At 34.7% G+C, this 20,223-nt stretch overlaps 1 protein-coding gene and 2 long non-coding RNA genes across 3 annotated transcripts; 2 read left to right on the top strand and 1 right to left on the bottom strand.

Annotated features, from left to right (window-relative positions):
• Positions 1-2,224: 2,224 nt before the first annotated feature.
• On the top strand, positions 2,225-5,957 carry LOC138308276 (uncharacterized). Its single transcript, XR_011206099.1, has 3 exons — positions 2,225-2,290; positions 3,822-3,873; positions 5,272-5,957. It is a non-coding gene; the product is annotated as an uncharacterized lncRNA (long non-coding RNA).
• Positions 5,958-13,648: 7,691 nt separating this feature from the next.
• Positions 13,649-18,298, bottom strand: LOC138307836 (uncharacterized). Its single transcript, XM_069248740.1, has 3 exons — positions 17,901-18,298; positions 16,008-16,539; positions 13,649-15,425 (listed from the first exon to the last, which is right to left on the bottom strand). The coding sequence occupies exons 2-3, from the start codon at positions 16,041-16,043 to the stop codon at positions 14,850-14,852; spliced, it is 612 nt and encodes a 203-aa protein (XP_069104841.1). The 5' UTR covers positions 16,044-16,539; positions 17,901-18,298; the 3' UTR covers positions 13,649-14,849.
• Positions 16,199-20,003, top strand: LOC138307837 (uncharacterized). Its single transcript, XR_011206048.1, has 3 exons — positions 16,199-16,292; positions 16,832-16,882; positions 19,335-20,003. It is a non-coding gene; the product is annotated as an uncharacterized lncRNA (long non-coding RNA).
• Positions 20,004-20,223: the final 220 nt, after the last annotated feature.

The following is a 20,223-nucleotide window of genomic DNA, read 5'->3' as shown; positions in this document are numbered from 1 at the left end:
GTTGAAATTGAAACAAATTATTGTTGTTAATTGTATGTCTCCCAGGACAATATGAGCTATAGTTATCGAGAGATGTGCTTTAAAAAAACGTGTTCATTATAAGAATGTGCTGATTCATTCTAAACTAAACCACTGCAATCTTGAATTGTTATAATATAAAATGTGTTTTAGCACATTGATATAAATCAAAGTCTTAGATCCACTTTAAATTATAGAAAGCACAGTTTCATTATTATTACAATATTATAAAAAGTTATAATGAGGTAAAAAAACGGTATAAAGCTAGTGTGTTAATAATCCGAAATAAAAGGCCAAAATAAATTCAAAGAAAAAATCAAAATCATTTCTATGGAATATATATTCAGCCACTATAGGGCCTTCTTCAGTCCGAAATAACGCTAACACTAAAAAAAGGCCTTTCATACTTTTCCTTTTCGACAGAAAAATACACTTTTCTACGTTCTATGGTATACCGTGGTGTTTACGTTTTGATGAAAAAATTGCAACTAATAAGCATTTTCCCGAGCTAACATGATGATGACATCAATTGGTACTTACATTGTACCTGGGAAGAAAATCTTTGAAGTCTAGTAATATTGTCTGTTGGTTAAATAGCTTTACGAATGTACTATACATGTGCATGTTGTCTAGACTAAATGATAAAACCTACAGATCAGGAAAGTACCGAATGCAGTATCTAATGCCACGTAATGCTAGTATTACAGAGTTCCTGTCTGTTTGTTTTGTCAATCTTAAAATCATGGATTATTTTAATTTACATTTTTTACCAAACACATACGAATTATATCAATGATAAAGTCACAGTGGATAAAGCAACGCATTTGAAAAAAAACATAATTTTGTCAGTACTATTTACATAACATTATTACTATTTGCATCGAACTGAGGCAACATATACTCAATAGCTCATCTTTTATCGTAATCACTAATTTACTATGATCACATAAGCACTGTTTCATATCAAATACAAAATGAAGTTAATGTATCTTCAAGTACATTTAGCGCAAACCGCTAAGGAATACGGCCAAAATCAAAATAAGACCTTGTTCTTATTCAGTTGTTACTTTCGTTATCTTCTACAGATGAAGACGGAGTGTATCCAATTGCTTTCTTCGAAAACGGTTGTTTAACTGTTTTGAAGAACGCGTAGATAAAGCTCATCCATCCTAATTGTTTTGGGTATACAGTCGATTCCCCTTTCTCATTGTGGTTAACAAAGAATTGATATACACCGCTTCCGCTTGTTATTTCAAGTGTATTGCCTTTGATGTCGTAAATGGTTACTGTAGCATTTTTCCACACTCGATGATTTTGTTGTGGTAGGTAATCAATCATTTCTTGTAGTAGTCGGCGCTTGCTCTTTTTCTCATCGCTGTCTATACAACCTTCATTTCCACATTCATTGATTATAATTCGTCCCAGTTCTCTCTTAGTGAATTCCGTTATATGGACGACGTCATTCTGTCAAAAGTTTAAAATGTTTCCGTAGGCGATAATTTAAAAGACAGAAAATTAAAGCTATACATATTTGATGAAATAGATATATGTAACGTGTAGTTCTACACAATATATGCCAATTTTACCAAATCAATCGCCCAGTGTAATAGTGGTCGTTTTCTAACAAATATACTAGCAGGCTGTTAGACGGCTTCTGTCATTTATTTTGCTGAGTCAACAAAATATGCTTCTCTTCCTCTGTCAATAGTACCGTTTGTTTTTATCACATCTGATTCCCGTGTTAGTTTCAGCCCGTCTCAAAAGTTATTGATTATAAAACAACATCGGTATATTCAGAAACGCAGCTAATTTAAAATTTGTTCACCGAAATGGTCATATAGATTTCAACACTTGTGATGGATCTGATGCAAAGTATAGAATATATTGATAATTACCAAAGAATATTTTTAATAACAATCTAGATTCGAACATTATTATTCACACATTTACTAACCTTTACAGTTACATCTTGGTCATAACTGGGTTCCATCATTTTTACTCCACAAATTATTAAGAATTCGTCGATGATCTGCGTAACACCCTCTTTGACTCTAAATTTATTTACACAATGTCGTCATTGATCAAATAGCAAGACACCAAGAATCATGATTGTTGGAAATCCACAATGGAAGCAATGTCCAAAGTCCAAAGTCTATAGATATGTCCATGCAATGTCAGGAATTTCCGTTTTCTATACACATATGCAGGTGATGTCACATTTATGAGTGTGATATTTTCTTATTTACTTTAGCAGAAGAAGAACATCGCAAAGGTATGTAGCGCTATATATGATACTACTTTGAAAACTACTAGTGAAAACAGTTTATGTTCAACATGTATTTTCTAATACGAAATTAATAGAATATTATATCATAATTTTGATGATGCGATATGCACGCATGTGTTAATAATCTGAACTTGGCTTTTCTACCCTTGATAAGTTTAATCATTGTAATTAACCAATACGACATATATGTATAACTACAGTTGTGTGACCGCACAATGTACCAAAAACTGCGTGCACAAATCGTCCGCACATCTGCTGCGATTCGGATCGCATACCGCACAGCTGTGCGGTCCGTACCGCACAGTTGTACATGTGCAATCGGGACGATCGGTCAATCAAATTTGCGAAATCATTCCATAAACTGACCATGTTGATGAGTCTAATTTACTTGTACTGTCATTTTAATTATATTTAAATCTAAAAGTTAATTTCTGTTTAAAACCCCAAACCTACCTACATTATATATACATCTATATAGTTAGCTATTGTATATGTATTTCGCCGCTCTGACCCTAAATCTGCCCTCTGATCATGGATTGTTTTACCTTCAATTTAACTAATATCCTGGCTCAGGTATAAATTCTAGTCAAACAGATTTAGTATAGAAAAGGATGTGGTTACCTGGATGAACGTACTTTAAAAAAGATATTTAGATAAATACTATATAAATTTCTGGTGAAACCCATAATCTAGCTAGAATAAATGTAGCTACATGCATATGTACATAGTTTTGATTATTAAAGCTGCCCTGCTTTAAAAAAAATTATATGATTTATTTTAGTTATTTATATACAATCAAATTTTAAAACTGAAATATTATTCAAGGTAACAATTAAAAAAAGTTTGAAGATGTTTATTAAATACGTAGTAAATCAACATTGTTAAGGCCTAATTAGCCGGTACAGTAGATTGTTTAGCAGCATCACGTACGTAAATTGTCAAGTAAACAAAACAAAACAAAATACATATTTATTATTTAATGGATATCCTTTATATATCACATTTAGATCTACCGTGTCTTCAATACAGTAACATTAAAACCCCATCATCGTTTCGCATGTTTACACAATAAAATTGAATTCCTAAATTTATATCAACCACGATAACTATATCCCAGACACCGTTAACGTTCATACCGCCCAGACCGCACATCGTGCGCACACCGCCCAGACCGCACATCGTGCATACATCGTGCGCACATCGTCCGCACATCGTGCGCACAACCGCATATCGTGTAACGTTGTGCGGTCACACAACTGTAAATACATTTTAGTATGAGGTACAATGTAGACAACAATAATATTAAAGTTAAGAGATTCATCAGTACTGTTTAATAACTTTATACACATTATAGTACCAATTAGACAGAATGGCATTAAATTATTCAGTGTCTATAGGTGTTGGATTTTATAGCAGAATACAGAAGTTTGCAAACTTCATTTTATACAAAAATCTATGTACACACGTATTATTGAATTTTACTAACATATCAAATCGTTTCGTTTACTTTTTACAGACATCCAGAGCTAAAATGGGAAATTCTGTTTTCATACAGTGATCCGGTAGAGGTAATAAAACTATATAAATATATTCAATATAACTTTTACTTTTGTAACCTTTACAAACTAGACTTTTTGAAACTCCGGCTGATTTAAATATTATCACGATAATTGAAGTTAACCTATATGCAAGCTACACCGACCCGTTTTTATGACGCAGATATACATCAATTGTCCGATGTTATGCCCTTTGTTTGAATTATGTTTATGTAGATTATGTATTAAAATAAACCACGTCGTCCAATTTGCAATCGAATCGTCGAAGTAATTGCGAATATTGGCAGAATAGGCTAATAGTTTTTTCACATAACATTCCAGAAACCTATAGACTATAATGACGCTGTCTTAACTGTGCCAAAATATATTTCAATGGATGAGTTGATTACACAATCGATGTATTTTGAATAAGTCTTTGTCTTCCGAGGTTAAGACTTTGGTGGATCTTTTGTTTTGTCTGTTTTATTCATGGGAAGTCGCCACACATGAGCCACGGAATTCCGATACAAGTAAAGGTCATTACATGGCTTTCAAGTGATAAGGGATTTATTACTCCCGAGCGAAGCAAGGGGTACATGTAATAAATCCCGAGTGACGAGACGTCATGCAATAACTGCCTTATTGATATTGATGTATGCATTCCATCAATCGAAAATACAGATGGGATTGATTTTTTAAAAACAATGTACTTACACATTTGAGGTTTCAGACAATTTCTGTTTTTCATTTACCAATCCTTGAACAGACATTTATAATAATCCAATTGTTTCATATCCTCTGAAAAAGTCAAACGTTTTATCTCCACACATGACAAACACTATTGTGCGTCTTACGATAACTAATGACCCACAAACTGGCATATTGATATTAAGCAAAGAATCCATAGTACCGAACATTATAGGTAAATCAAACGGAGAGTGGAAATGTGAGAATGTTTTCAAATCAACCCGTCGTTTTGTTCGATGTTCAGAAACATGCAGTAAGTCAGTTATTACATGATTTTCCATCACTCGGGACGTATTAAGGAACAAAATTGAGTTGCTTTCACATACGCATCAGTGTTTATCAGGGAGTATCCAAACTCAAATGCAATTATCTATCGCGCATGAATATGTTGCGTTAGTACTGTACATGCAAAAACACATGGCTTAAAGGATCCGGTTATAAGGACGATGGATTATTAACTACACGTAGTCAGCATTTCAGAAATTATTGTGTATAATGTAAGGTCTTTTTGACGACTTTAATATCAATATATGATGGTTTAATCCAACACGAAAATTGAGTCTCCCCCTCCTAATAAAATAATAATAATAAACCAATCTAATCCATCGCAATTTCAAATTTCTTGAGCGACTTTTTACACTCTGAATCGTTACATACATACAAGTTTAGATTGCATTGTTTCAGATAACACCATTACCAACAGGATGCAAACATTGTTACAGATGTAGCATAATCGATGATCGTTCAATCTACTTTGTGTTAGTAAAACATGCCCACAGTTTGAGCGACGCAGAGAAGGGGGATGTTGCGGGCAGCCCAGGGATCATCCATTGGCGAGATAGGTAATACCATGCGGAACTGCGAGCTTGCAATGTATTTGGATAAAACGGTCATATTTCTGCGATCCGGCGACTGTAGGAATAGAATAGTATTGAGAAGAGGAGATAATGGCAGGACCGAGTGGACATTCGCCCAGGAAGGCAAGATACAGAAGTTGTATACATTTGGTAAATGGCTCATTACCAACATCGGTAAGATAGTCAACGTTCTTTCACTTTTATTAGGATTGGCGAAGGGAATCAAGGGAGTTTTTGGGATGCTGGACATGTAATACAACACAAACATAAATTGGTGAAAACTGTAATGAAACATATATGTAATACAATACACATGTACTGCATTGGCAGCAGCCTTTTGGATAAACGATTTTTTTCTTTTGAAGCATTTATATCGTTATAAATAATTCGGTTTTTTTTCCACTTTTAAATATTACAATTTATTGCCAATAATTTGATGGGGATTCATTTACAAAAAAATATTTCATTAATATATACAGTACAATATGAACAAGAAACCGAATGGATAACCACTTAGGCTAACTTAATTGTGATAAAATGTTACTCTTTAGTTGTATTGATTTGTATTTTGCATTGATAATCGTTATTTCTTGTTTTAATCCATATGGTGATATATTTAAATAAATTTAAATGTCGCCCTTTTTGGGGTGGCCATTTCAATTTCATTTAGTTGTTGAGTTGTTCTTGATATGTGTGGAGGGGCAAAAAAATCGGTCATCTGACAAAATATTTGAGGTTCTATGGTGATGGGATTTTGGAAATTATGATGAGTAACAAATAAGAAAGTGTTTTCAATGTAGCGATTGCGGCGGTAATCTTTGATTGAATAGTAGCATTAAGATGCAAAACCATTTGCCAGATCAATCAGTCAAGCGAGTTTCATTTCAACGCGGTCACATTATGCTGAAAATAGGACAGGTAATTGCAAAATGAAAAGCTGAGAAGAGACGTTGGTTTTCATATGTTCAGTATGATATCTGGGCTATTGGGATAAATTTAGTTTTAAACCTTTTTGCAATGTTTCTTGTGTGGTAAGACACATTGTGTTATAAGGCTTGAGTAGTGATTGTTTTGTCATTTTCCGGATGGTAGGTTTGTGAAAATATTTCGACAAAGCAGGTATTATTTGGACACTTTCTAACTCGACTGCAGTTCAGATATGTAATTTTCATTTTTCTTTGGTTTAACAAATATTGGAAGTATTTGTAAATTGTAGTATGATGCCGTATACATGTCGAGCATGCTTCTGTTTTTTATCCTTATTTTTTATGGTAAAACTTGGTGTTACTGTCGAGACTACAGGATATAAATGCGTTGCCGGAAGATGTTCCGCGCTCATTGCGTAGATGTCATAGATTCGACCAATCAGAATGGTGTGCGACATCGAATATAGGACCATGGGAATGGGGGAATGAAAAGGGCTACAGAGCTTAGATGGACGACTTGCATGGCTGGAAAGCCAATCAACACCAAAGGGGGACACACATCCCTTGCCTACGAGTCGCTGACAACAGCTGTCGCATAGAGCTGATACGTACACTTTAGGACAACCCGGAGGTTTCGAGATCCTAAAACGACGTGGGTAAAGTACAACTTATCGTCAATTAGTCCCACTTTCCGATTATTATAACGTCACAACAGCCACGTCAAATCAAATGATGTTGTCATAATCACCGGTTGATGGGACTTAGAGTCTGACGGTAATATTTTGTACTTTGCAATTACGTAGTATTTATTAATCATTAAGAGCTCTCTGCTCGAATATCCGCGGGGGGGGGGGGAGGGGGGGGGGGGGGGGGGGGGGGGGGGGAGGCGTATTATGGTCGTGGCGTCTTGTGCATAAGCCTGGCGAACGGATGTGGGACACGGGATAAAAATAGAATTGGGCGGTGGTTGATTCGAGGTGATGCGCTCTAGCTGTATCTCCTAGTGGCATATAGCTAATGGTTGGTGTTCTGTATCTCTTTGTGACATTATCTGTAATATGAATGTATTCTATATACACTTCAATGTACTTTGCTATTGTAAAGATCATATTATTCATTAAAATTCATTGTCTTGGGCACTGAGTAGGGTGGGAGCACAGACGGTGTGTAAGTCAGAACGTATGCGGGGACTTTTGTTTAACTTGCGCATTTTTGGCGGGAAGGACGATGTCGTCGGGCACGATTTCGCCGGTTTGCTGTTTGGGTCAGTTGAGTTGTGTTAATAAGTCTCTGATAGTACGTGTCCCATATGTACACCCCCGGCAAAACTCCTGTTCGTGGGCCAGCCGCCATGACGGATGTTGTTTAATATCTAACTTTCCCCACGAGAGCGCCATGGACGCGGTTGAGGGTATCCGTTTTAATTCTGTTCTTAGGACCCATGACCGATTTGCACGGAGGACGTTGGGATCTAGTTATGATACTGCTATTGTGAGTGCTTTCGTCATATTTTTGGTAATACATATTTGATGTATTTGCTACTTTATACGGGAGCTTAATTTTTCAAACACTTTTATACTCAAGTTAAATTGTACACACACCTGTTTGCCATTAAAAGGGGCGAATTATCCGCGGATGAACACCTTACATTATTACCTATTCAACTAGTCATCACGCCCGCAAGGTAATAATTTATAAATATTGTTTGTAATTTTGTTTGATTTCCACAGAAAATTGTTTTCTTGTGTTTTCTTGGGTTGGTGTACCCTGCTCATTACCGTTCGGATGACGTAGATAATGCAAAAATGTTGGATAATTGTCCGATCGATATATATTCCAGACGAGTTTCGAGGTTTTTCCTAAAATATCTCTCGCATCGAAACGAAGTGATTTTCAATTTACATTTATATAATATAGTACTGCTTGCAATGTAGTTGAGTTAAGTTTTGATTAATTAGTTTTAACAAGATTAATGTTTGTGCTTAAATTCGACAGAAGCAGCAAAGTCCCCTAAACCATTCCAAATCTCAAACAGGGTTATTTTCGTTTCCATTTTCTTTATTGTCCTCGACTTAAATAACACAGGAATTTTCCCTCAAAACATATTTGACTTGTTCACTCCATTATTCAAATTTATTTTCTTAGAAAATATTAGAATCCTTATTGCTAATGTTGGGTTTTTAAAAAAAACGTCATGGTTATCCTTTTTTTTTTTTTTAGGGGGTTTTAATTATTTCTAGTTAATAACTGCTAAATAGTGTACTCCGTTAATTGAGTCTTCTCCCGAACGTTGGCCAACTTTACCCTTGATTTAAATCCATCTGCTAGCAAAGGCTTAGGACAAAATTACAGGAGGGGGCTGTTGCTACATATATGATTCTAGTTTCAAATATCATAAAAGAAGATATCTATGATTGGACTTGGACTTTATTAAATCTTACATTATATCTGTAAGTATGTTCTTAAAATATTAAAACTCAATCCTCTCTGGATCACTCAAAACCTATCATTTAATGAAAGAGAGCCGACAGGGTATTCAAACATCATCACTTATGTTTCGACGATGACTTTAACATTCTCTAGAAAGATAATACACACATATAAATATTTAATTCATATGTAAACTGCTCGATTCGCTTCTGTTTTGTCTTATGTGTTCATTAACCTCAAAAAGAATATGAAGAATAATGGTATTATAATTTAGCATATATTGAAAGAATTAATGCTTAAATATTCGTTTTTCTCTCGGGGGTAAAATATTAAAAATGGAGAAGATCTATACTTTTTGAAAAAACAACCATGTTAAGTCTATTGTTACTCCATCTGAAGGCTTATGTTGCATTTATCATCTTCTAAAGTTTCTAAAAACACCCCAAAACATGCGGATGTCCTCATATTCTTAATGGTACATCATTCTGCAATGTGATACATTCTGGATTTCATATATGGTCATGTATGAACTGAATGGATCAGCAAATTGTCAATACATTCTGGTCACAAAGAGTACTCTCTTCTGAGGACATAACTAAATATCACCCTGGGTCCCGTAATTAAGAAATCATGCGTTTTTGTTAAAAACACATTTTTTTCCTTCTTTTGCATTCCTTAGTTGATTCTCAATAGTATAGTCCTAGTCAATATACCAAGTTTGATATCAGATGAACAATTTAAAGAAGGTAAATGACAGAAATGGAAATGTCCTATGTATAATACAACTCTTTCAAACGGACAACAAATTGTTTCATATATTTATAACGCTTTTGCTGATATAGAACCTGAGGGAGTAAAATATCAATAGTTTTAACTAAAACCTTACAAACTATATTTTCATTGTGTTTTATGACTTCCACGAAACAAGTAGTATCGAAAGGACAAGGCTGCTCTGGACCAAATTACCGACAAACACAAGTCAAACCAATATTTTGCGTATTCTTTTATATAAACGTATTTGCAAATGACTTAATTCTGTCAATCAAAGTGTTTTATACTGGTTTGCTATTCATTGGCTGATATAGGGCCTTGAAAAAAAAATGCATAGTTGAAAAACAAAAAACGTTTGAATGGCAAGAGAAGGAACATTTAAAAAAACGAAATGAGAAAATGCCAAACATAAAACATAGCGAGGTTTAGGGTGGCAGTTTTCGTTGTTGCAGTATTGAGTGCATAGTAATTTATTCATTAGTTCAGTGAATGCAGGGTATCTTTACTAGGAAATCACAACAAACCATGAGCCTGCCTTTACATTTATATAGGGTTCAAGGTCACGTTTCGATAATGGTAGTATATTTTGAATTTCCACGTAAGCACAGCGTTTTCTAATAAAATATGTGTTGAATATAATCTGACCTACCTTAATACCGCATACAAATGTATATTAAGAGATTACCCCAAACACCATACATAGCAGTAATGGACACATAACCTTACGAATATTTAGATTAGTTTTTTTTTTATGTAAACACTATGGCGAATAACCAATTGTATTGTTAAGTTATTTCGATTTGTACATCTCAAAAAAATATTATAAACGGTTTATATATTGGCACATCTTATATATCTATTATTATGTAAATTGCATGTAACTATGTTTTTTAGAATGGTTGTCCTCCATGAACATGAATCCCGGTATTTTGTAGATTAATACAGAAGTTTGGAAACTGTATTGGATAGCCTAAAAGGGCCTCGATAATAAGCCTAAATCGGCAAGTTTTTTTTTAAAATAAGCCTTGCGGCATCTTACAGTCAAATTTATCTTGAAAATATGTCAGTTTTAAAAATAGCCGCGCGCACTTGAAAAGTAAGCCTCGGTTTTTACATCCAAGGAAATTATCTAAAAATTAAGAGAATAATTGTGGTCAATAAAAGTTATCATCACGTTCTGTAGTGTGTATAATGTAAAGGAACTGGACTGTCTAAGTCATCGGCGTCCAGGTAGCTGGTCGGATAGATCATCGCGCAGATGTATCATGTGTTAAAACCATCGGTCCGGGCCGCAACAATTTCACCTCTCATGCTACATATAACATACGTTATGTGTATGTCCATTGTGTCGTAAAACGGTGTTAATAGCAATTGTAGGTAATTAATACTGTACTTCAAAGTGATAACACGGAAACAAAAATAAATGATCGCAAACTCATTAAATCTATGACTATTTAAAACTTAGTATATTGAACAAACAGCAACTTGTCCTGAAATATTTAAATCATACATGGACTCATTTCCAATTTAAAGTTTTCTTTTATCAAATCAAATATTAAAAAATACTATTTATGTTTTGAGAGTAAATCATCTTAGTCCAGTGCTTTCGAAAACATCAAACTAAATGTGCATGTTTATTCTTTGCTGGCAAATATGTAAACAGTCATTGTGCATAAAAAAGCGTACTTGGTTTTAGTAGTTCATTATTTAATTTATAAAAAAATATAACAATCTATTACCATTGTAGTTGGAAAATGAAGTTGAAATTAACATAGTACAGTGCGAACTTCCCAAAACCGATCACCTCTAGAAACCGAACATGGATGTCATGTACGGAATGAATTCCCTCTTTATTAATAGTATATAAAACTTCCCAAAACCGATCCCTCCCAATTCCGAATACCGGACCGATTTTGAGATCGGAATAGTCCAAAGGTAACTAAAATACACTGCTGAAAACCGGCCTTACCTGAGCGACACCGATAGATTGCATTGAGGTCTGATCAACCGACCGTGAAATACACACGTACATGTACCTGTACCATAGTTGTTGCATACCATGTCCTTGGGCATGTATACAGCTGTGAAGGCTATAGGTACACGGTAATTATTCCCGATATGGTGGTGTGTAATTATTTAAATCATGCCTATTGTTTAGATATCTAACGAAGGTCTACCATGTGCACGCGAGTTTGTTTACTGTAGGAAAAGAAGCAGAGGACTAGTAATAAAGAGAAAAGTTTCGTATTCAAATCACACGATTTTTTTTTTATTTTACATATGTAGTTGTCGGATAACGTAAATTATCTGTATGAAGAAGCCGAAGCCATGTATTGTTTTAGAGAAAATGAACTATGTCATATAATGACCAGCATCGACTGATCATCGTGTTGTTGTAATTAGACCATATTATAATTTGATTCTTGACCTAACCGGAAGCGATAGGTCGTATGTAGGTTGCAGACCGAGAACATCCTCAAGAACATTCACGCAACTAACTAACTAAACTACGTTTATTTTAAGCGGTAACAAAGTCAAGTTTTGCTGTAATCCATTCCTTTTAAACGTATGATTCTCTCTTTTTGTGATAACATTCACATTAACAATCAATATCGGTCGGTTTAAACGAACACTAGGCATAGATGCGGTGCACTAATGTAAAAAAAACGACTTCCGATCGATTAAAATCCGGATCGTGATGATCGGTATTCGGTTCACTTCTCCAAACCGAACCCTCTCTAAACCGGCCGAAAATTATATGCACCGACCATGATCGGTTTCAGGAGGTTCCCACTGTATATCAATTTCATTTTTTCAGTTAGGAAGTGGTCGCCTTTCATGCCATAGGGGGAGCAGATACTATTCTAACGCCACACCCTCAGGGCCATCCGTAACCTTCAAAACACACACAGGGACCTCAGACACTTTCCAGTGTGAAGTGATATATGTAAGGAAACTGTGATCTTCTAATGATACAACACTGATTTATATAGAGATTGAACAGTGTTTTGATTGCGTTAAAGGTGGTATGAACGCAATGGGGTACAGACATATGCAGTTTGGGTTGAAATACAACAATGACACTTTTCAATGATTTTCAACATATATTTTTTTCTCAATTTGATAATATATATGAATAATGTCCATTTCGAATAAAAATTTAGATAACCAAGGCGGAAAGTCTACCGGTATGTATCGTTGTCAGGGTAGTGATGCGGTCCGAAGTGGAGCGAGCCGCCATATTTGATTTTCAACCGAGGAAAGTGACTGTGATAAAGCCTATTGATGGTATGACCGTTGAGCTGTTGAATGTTTGTCATGTATATGTATCGGTCTAAGAACGCGATATACACTAAATTCTTCATATGTCATGACTTTTATTTTATTGTACGGAGGATAGACAAGTGTTTGCGTGTGTGTAGGTCTATTTTGAATGCAAAGACGGGGCCATTTAGCTGATGATACTGTTTCGGATAGGCTACCTGTAATGTTGTTTTTTTTTCTGGAAACCTGTATATGATCCGTTAACCTATTGTTCGCTTAGACGCTCCCAGAATTATTCACAGACAATCAGATGTTCTGTATATTTAGGTGAGATGAGTGACCGTACACACATGTGCATCTGACGTAACTATGCATATGGGATTCCCCGAACATTCCTGAGGAAAGCCCCCCTGTTGTAGCCCCGACCAGCGATTCATTTTGTAGTTTATAACCGTTACAATGCTTGAACACATGTTTTGTTTTGATGTCAAATACATATTTAATTGGATCTAATAAAAACTCTTTATTGTTATTTTAAAATCCGTCAACTTATGACGCAAAATCTTATCGAAGCGTGAACTTGAAGTAGTCCGAACCTGCACTGCGTTTGTATTCATACGTCATTGCGTTTACGCTAATTTGAACGCAACTCCCCTCCCGTTGACTATATAGGGGCATATGTAAATATATCATTAAATCTTTCATTTAGCTCAAATTACCCAAACTACCGCGTAATTTACTAGATTTACGGAGCATCACCGATGTACTAAACATGAGCATGAGTTGTTCTCTAGACTAAATAATAAAAAAAGCAACAGATCATGTATGTACCGAATGCAATATTTAATGTCACATAATGTTAATATTACAGAGTTTCGGCCGGTTAACCACAAATATCACAATGAACACATGGACAATATTTCATATTCAATAGAATAATCAAACATGTAGTTGATCTATATTCAAGCAAATATGCCGCTTAGTACAAAAGAATAAGTTCATCATCATAATAAGGACTTGGACTGTCTTCGGTGGTCAGTTTTGTTATCATCTTCAGATGTAGACGATTTACATTTATTCCTGACTGAGTATAACAATTGGCAACCAGTTTCTATGATCTTGACGGGAATTTTCATCCATCCTGATGTGTATTTATTTACGGTTGATTCAGATGAAGATGGAGTGTTGTTAAATTTATTCTGGGTGAAGAGCAAGAATCGTTGAAAACTTTCAAAGGACTTGTAGAGAATGCTCCGCCATTCTAATCGTTTTGGATATACGGTTGTTGCATGATCCGTTAACCTATTGTTCGCTTAGACGCTCCCAGAATTATTCACAGACAATCAGATGTTCTGTATATTTAGGTGAGAGGAGTGACCGTACACACATGTGCATCTGACGTAACTATGCATATGGGATTCCCCGAACATCCTGAGGAAAGCCCCCCTGTTGTAGCCCCGACCAGCGATTCATTTTGTAGTTTATAACCGTTACAATGCTTGAACACATGTTTTGTTTTGATGTCAAATACATATTTAATTGGATCTAATAAAAACTCTTTATTGTTATTTTAAAATCCGTCAACTTATGACGCAAAATCTTATCGAAGCGTGAACTTGAAGTAGTCCGAACCTGCACTGCGTTTGTATTCATACGTCATTGCGTTTACGCTAATTTGAACGCAACTCCCCTCCCGTTGACTATATAGGGGCATATGTAAATATATCATTAAATCTTTCATTTAGCTCAAATTACCCAAACTACCGCGTAATTTACTAGATTTACGGAGCATCACCGATGTACTTAACATGAGCATGAGTTGTTCTCTAGACTAAATAATAAAAAAGCAACAGATCATGTATGTACCGAATGCAATATTTAATGTCACATAATGTTAATATTACAGAGTTTCGGCCGGTTAACCACAAATATCACAATGAACACATGGACAATATTTCATATTCAATAGAATAATCAAACATGTAGTTGATCTATATTCAAGCAAATATGCCGCTTAGTGCATAAGAATAAGTTCATCATCATAATAAAGACTTGGACTGTCTTCGGTGTCAGTTTTGTTATCATCTTCAGATGTAGACGATTTACATTTATTCCTGACTGAGTATAACAATTGGCAACCAATTTCTATGATCTTGACGGGAATTTTCATCCATCCTGATGTGTATTTATTTACGGTTGATTCAGATGAAGATGGAGTGTTGTTAAATTTATTCTGGGTGAAGAGCAAGAATCGTTGAAAACTTTCAAAGGACTTGTAGAGAATGCTCCGCCATTCTAATCGTTTTGGATATACGGTTGTTGCACCTTTATCATTGTGGTTAACAAAGAACTGATTTCCCCCCTTTCCACTTGTTATTTTTAGTGTATTGCCGTTGATGTCGTAAATGGTTACTGTAGCATTTTCCCATACTCGATTACTCTGTTTTGGTAGGTAATCGATCACTTCCTGTAGTAGTCTGCGCATACTCGTTTTCTCGTCGTTGTCTATACAACCTTCATTTCCACATTGTTTGATTATGATGCGGCCTATTGCTCTCTTATTGAAATTCTTTATCTGGATGACGTCATCCTGTAAAAAATAAAACGATAACATAGCCAACAATTCCAAAGCACACAAGCCTTACACATTTGATAAAATATAGTTATGGAATAATAAGTTATTGGTGATATGTAAATTTCATTTGTTCAACAACGTTGATATCTTCAGAAACACAACTATTTCTGTCTGTAGATGGTCATTTATATTTCAACACTGATACTGGATTAAGTGTAAAGTGCAGATTATATAGATCCAGTAAAACCCCATGTAACTTGAACAAGCAGGGTACCAGATCAATATTTTGAGGAATGAAGGGTATTCAACTAACCCTAGGTTGGACACATTCGATCATCGATAGTTAAAATGTACCAAACTATGAAAAACCATGCATGGCAATGACATTTAATTATCGTAATTTTCAGCATTTTGTATTTTTATGAAAGTGGTTTATGATAGCAATATCAAATTGAAAACAGGTATTACAAAAAAATAAGCTTTTGAAAAGTTCTCAATGGTTGAAAACTATTCGATGAAAACATAGTATAATACTATGTTTTTGATGAATCGGCGATATATTTCTGTTCGAAGAATAAGGGGTATACATTTACTAACCTTTACAATTAGTCCATGGTCATCACTGAGATTCATTATTGTTAATCCTCAAATCTATCCAATGATTTCTCTCTAAATCTATTACGAATTCGTCGCTGATATGAAGAGCACCCTCTATGGTTCCAAGTTTATAAACAAAATGTCGTCATTGATCGGATGCCAAGAAACCATGGTGAATAACAGGAACGCCCATGTCCACGTGATGTCATTGTCTTGTAAGTTCATATAAAATACGTGTAACCTCCTTATTACAAATCTACCCTGGCAAAGAACAACATTGCAAAGGTAGGTAGTGCTATTGTTAATAATACCTTATACACACTATACCTAGCAAGTTCTTTTGTACAATAGGTCTGTCTGTATTTTTATCCTAGTCAGTAGTAATATTTATATGAATATAATTTGAAACAGTCCATCAACTAATTTCGGTTACTTTCATTACTGTTATACATTTGAATGCCTATACCAATCCTGACCGTATCAATTTTGTCACAAGTTTTTACGTTCCATTGTCATCCAATGCCGTGTAAAACTGAAAATAGAAAACAACTCTTTCATCAGATAAATGTACATTATCACATTTGGTACATGTTCTGTTCTTGGGTCAGTTGGAAGTGTATTCCCTGACTTTACAAGGTAATATCAGGTAAATATGCATTAAATGCTTTAGTGATAAAATATGGAGTTGTATGATTTTACAATTGGTATTATAAGCCGATATATAGCGAAATATAGATGACGTATGATATATTTATATATACAAATAAATTATTCTACGCCACTCAGACAAACCTTATATAAGTGTGCTTTTCCTTTTCTTACAGACATCCATATTAATTATGGGGAATTCTGTTTCATACAGTGATCCTGTAGAGGTAATATATTACATTTTATAGACGAAGTTTTCTATTAAATCAAGTTTGAGTCAAGTTTACATTTTAAAACTGAATGTATACAGCTATAGACAATTGAAAGTCAAGCAATCTAACTCGGGTCTTTGCCGTTAGCACATGTTGTAGTTAACCCTATGCATGATAAAACTATAATCCATGATCTAATATTCGGTAGATTCATATAAGATAACATTATATATCATAATTTAATCGTCGACATAATTTAAGATATTGGCAAAAAAGGTTTATAACTGCTTCAAATGACATATATACAAGGAGTCTATAGCACCGTCTATGTTGTGCCAAAATACAATTCTTAGGAGGAGATAATGTGCAATCAGTGTTTTTAGATGGCATACCTAACCAATGGCTGCCATGTAGATAAATATATTCTTTTATTTGCAATCAATACCCGGCCACGGTAATTGCACAGCGCAGCTAATTCAGGAACGAACAAAGATATGTATTTTCTATATAAATAGTAGTGTTTTGTTTTATTTTGTATCCAAACAGGTTTTATTATTATAATATCGTTTATATATTTGTTGCATCAGTGTGGTGCATGCAAAGTGATACGACTTTATATACCTGATTATATGGACGGTGACTTAGTATATAATTAACTTCAATCAAGGGACCAGACCAACAGATAATTAACTATATTTACACTTGCTAGGCTTGTTCACTATACGCAAGTACTAGTCGATTTTGTTTACCATAACTGCATGGTAACATTGAACTTTGAACTTGCGTATGAAAATGTTCTATGCAACGTAAAGGGGCTACTTTTTTTTAAAGAAACACATGGCTTTGTTTACGTTTTGACACAACATTACGTGTATTGCTGTTTTTCATAGAATTTTGGGAAAATGTAAACAATACATATAAGTTTTATATTTATATATGATACCAACATTTTTCAAATTAACAATTATATAAAGAAACGGGAAAAAATATGCCGACCGGGGCGACGTGCAGTACTGTCAAATGTAAACATTACCTCTGTGTCTGTGTTCATCCTACGATCGCGTTTTTGGGGGTGGACGGGCGTGAGACCCCCTGACAGAGGTCAGTTATAAACATATCCTCTTGTCTTTGTTCTTTGAGAATTTAATCATGTGTATTATAAAACATGCACCGCTAGTAATCCACGTATTGACAGTTACGCGTCACCACAAATTCATTGTAACCCATCGAACACAAGTGAAAATGTTCCATCTGTAGATGGCGATGGATCTAAGCGTAGATTATTTAATCACATGGCTCCCAAGAATGAAATATCGTCAAGTCAGACGACAATCTCAAAAAAGTTGAGCTAGGACTACTTTAACATCGGTGTTTTACAATTTCGGCAAACTCCAGTGTGTAAGCGTGCGTCAGCTTCGCCTCGCTGCACAAAAACGGTCACCGGGTTCACACATCTGGCCGAGACAAATTATTTATGTTATTACGCTATATATTAACTTTTAGCAAAATTTAATATATATTTAAAGTTCTAATCTTATGAAATAAAATTTTCTCTGAAATTTACTTTGTTTGTCATGTTTATTTTACAATGAAATATTGAACTTTATTGTCGTCGCGGATGAATAATTCTACCTAACGTGAAGAGTCATCTTTCGCTCTTCAATTGAGTAAGCTCCTCCCACTTTTGACCGACTTTTATTGAATAATTACGTCAAATGCAAATGACGATTTTATAGTATAAAATATAAATAAAAAAAGTCTTACGCGTGTAAATATAGGGACTGGATTTCGCTTTTATGTTAACCATGCTTGTATGGTCAATTCCTCTAAGAATATATTCAATAAGGGGCGCTAACGCGCCCCATAGAATATATTCTTAGAGGAATTGCACCATACAAGCATGGTTAACATAAAAGCGCAATCCAATCCCTATATAAACGGTAACATTGACTGAATTGATGCTAATGATTAAGCTCTGACTGCACTCTAAATGTGTTATCACATCTTGTGTATCCCCCATAACAAATGCTTTGGATTAGTCAAATCAGTTGCATTGTTATATATTAATTATAATAATTGACTTAATTTTCATTCGATTGCACATTGAGTCTAAGACTCTTCTCACATGTGGTCGAACATATAAAATGTACAGTATTTCCAGCAAAATATATCGATAATGTATCGATCGGGCGACTACATGTTTTCCTCCCTCGTTACATTATATATTCGATTAAACAAAAAAATATTATCGATCCATTAAAACAATACTACTGACAAAGATACGTTTTTTTATAGTACAAATTATGATAAGATACATCCATATTCCAGCGAATCCACCATGGCTTCATAATAATCGATACAGTTTGATATTTGACAAGAATTGATGTATAATTTGTTTTTAAACGCTTCTATGGATCCTAAATATTAAAAGTGAATAGTTATAAACACGTTTTAAATTGTTTTTCAGACAAAACCACCTACGGGAGATTGTGATCTCTGTTACAGATGTAACATAATCGATGATAGTTCAATCAACTTTGTGTTAAAGAAAAATGCGCAAAGACTTAGTGTCGAAGAAAGGGCGATGTTGCGGACAGCTCAAGGTTTGGCAATTAAAGAGCTAAGTGGCACCATGCAGAACTGTAAACTTACAATGTATTTTGTTAATATCACCATATGTCTTATATCCGGTAATTGTAAAAATACATTAGTAGTGATAAGAAAAGATAATGGCGAGATCGAATGGTCATTCAAAGAGCAAGGAATAATACAGTGGGTATATACTCATTATACATCGGCGAAAGGTATCATCGGTTCGGTCTTTGTTTCATTCCTTACAACAGCTTTACTGAATTTTGCGAGGAGACAAATTACTTAAAAAGCGTACACAGTGTTGATAGCAGCATACTTTATGTACGTACACGTTAGAACACTTACGGTGTAAAACGTAATTTGTGGAGCTGAGGGGTATTGATCGTTGAGCTCTCAGCAGGAACTCATGTATTATGGTTGCGTACTCTCTGTAATTACTTATATTTTGTATACTTGTTATTGTTTGTTTGTTTGTTTGTTTGTTTGATTAATTAACGTCCTATTAACAGCTATGGTCATGTAAGGACGGCCTCCCATGTATGCGACGTGTTTTACATGTGTATTATATATTCAATATTATAATAAAATTTATTTAACTTTATACGAGGTCTTTCTTTGTATGTAAGTAAATATAACCTTTAAGGTTGAGCTGTTTGTACTCTCTCGGGATTCTTCTGTCACCAATGCTGAGGGATTATATCAAAACGATATAGGTCATGTTTGGAAATTAACATCTCTTTGACGCTGGACGGAATGCGCGGACG

This window comes from Argopecten irradians, chromosome 14 (genome assembly GCF_041381155.1).
Source record: "Argopecten irradians isolate NY chromosome 14, Ai_NY, whole genome shotgun sequence".
Lineage (NCBI taxonomy): Eukaryota > Metazoa > Mollusca > Bivalvia > Pectinida > Pectinidae > Argopecten > Argopecten irradians.
The sequence above is the reverse complement of the archived record's forward strand: the minus strand, read 5'-3'. Positions and strand labels throughout refer to the sequence as shown.

Coding starts and splice junctions, on each gene's coding strand:
- LOC138307836 (XM_069248740.1), bottom strand. CDS start 16,043: ATGAATCTCAGTGATGACCATGGACTAATTGTAAAG. Junction 15,426..16,007: donor ACCATGGACTAATTGTAAAG/GTTAGTAAATGT, acceptor TATTTTTTACAG/GATGACGTCATCCAGATAAA.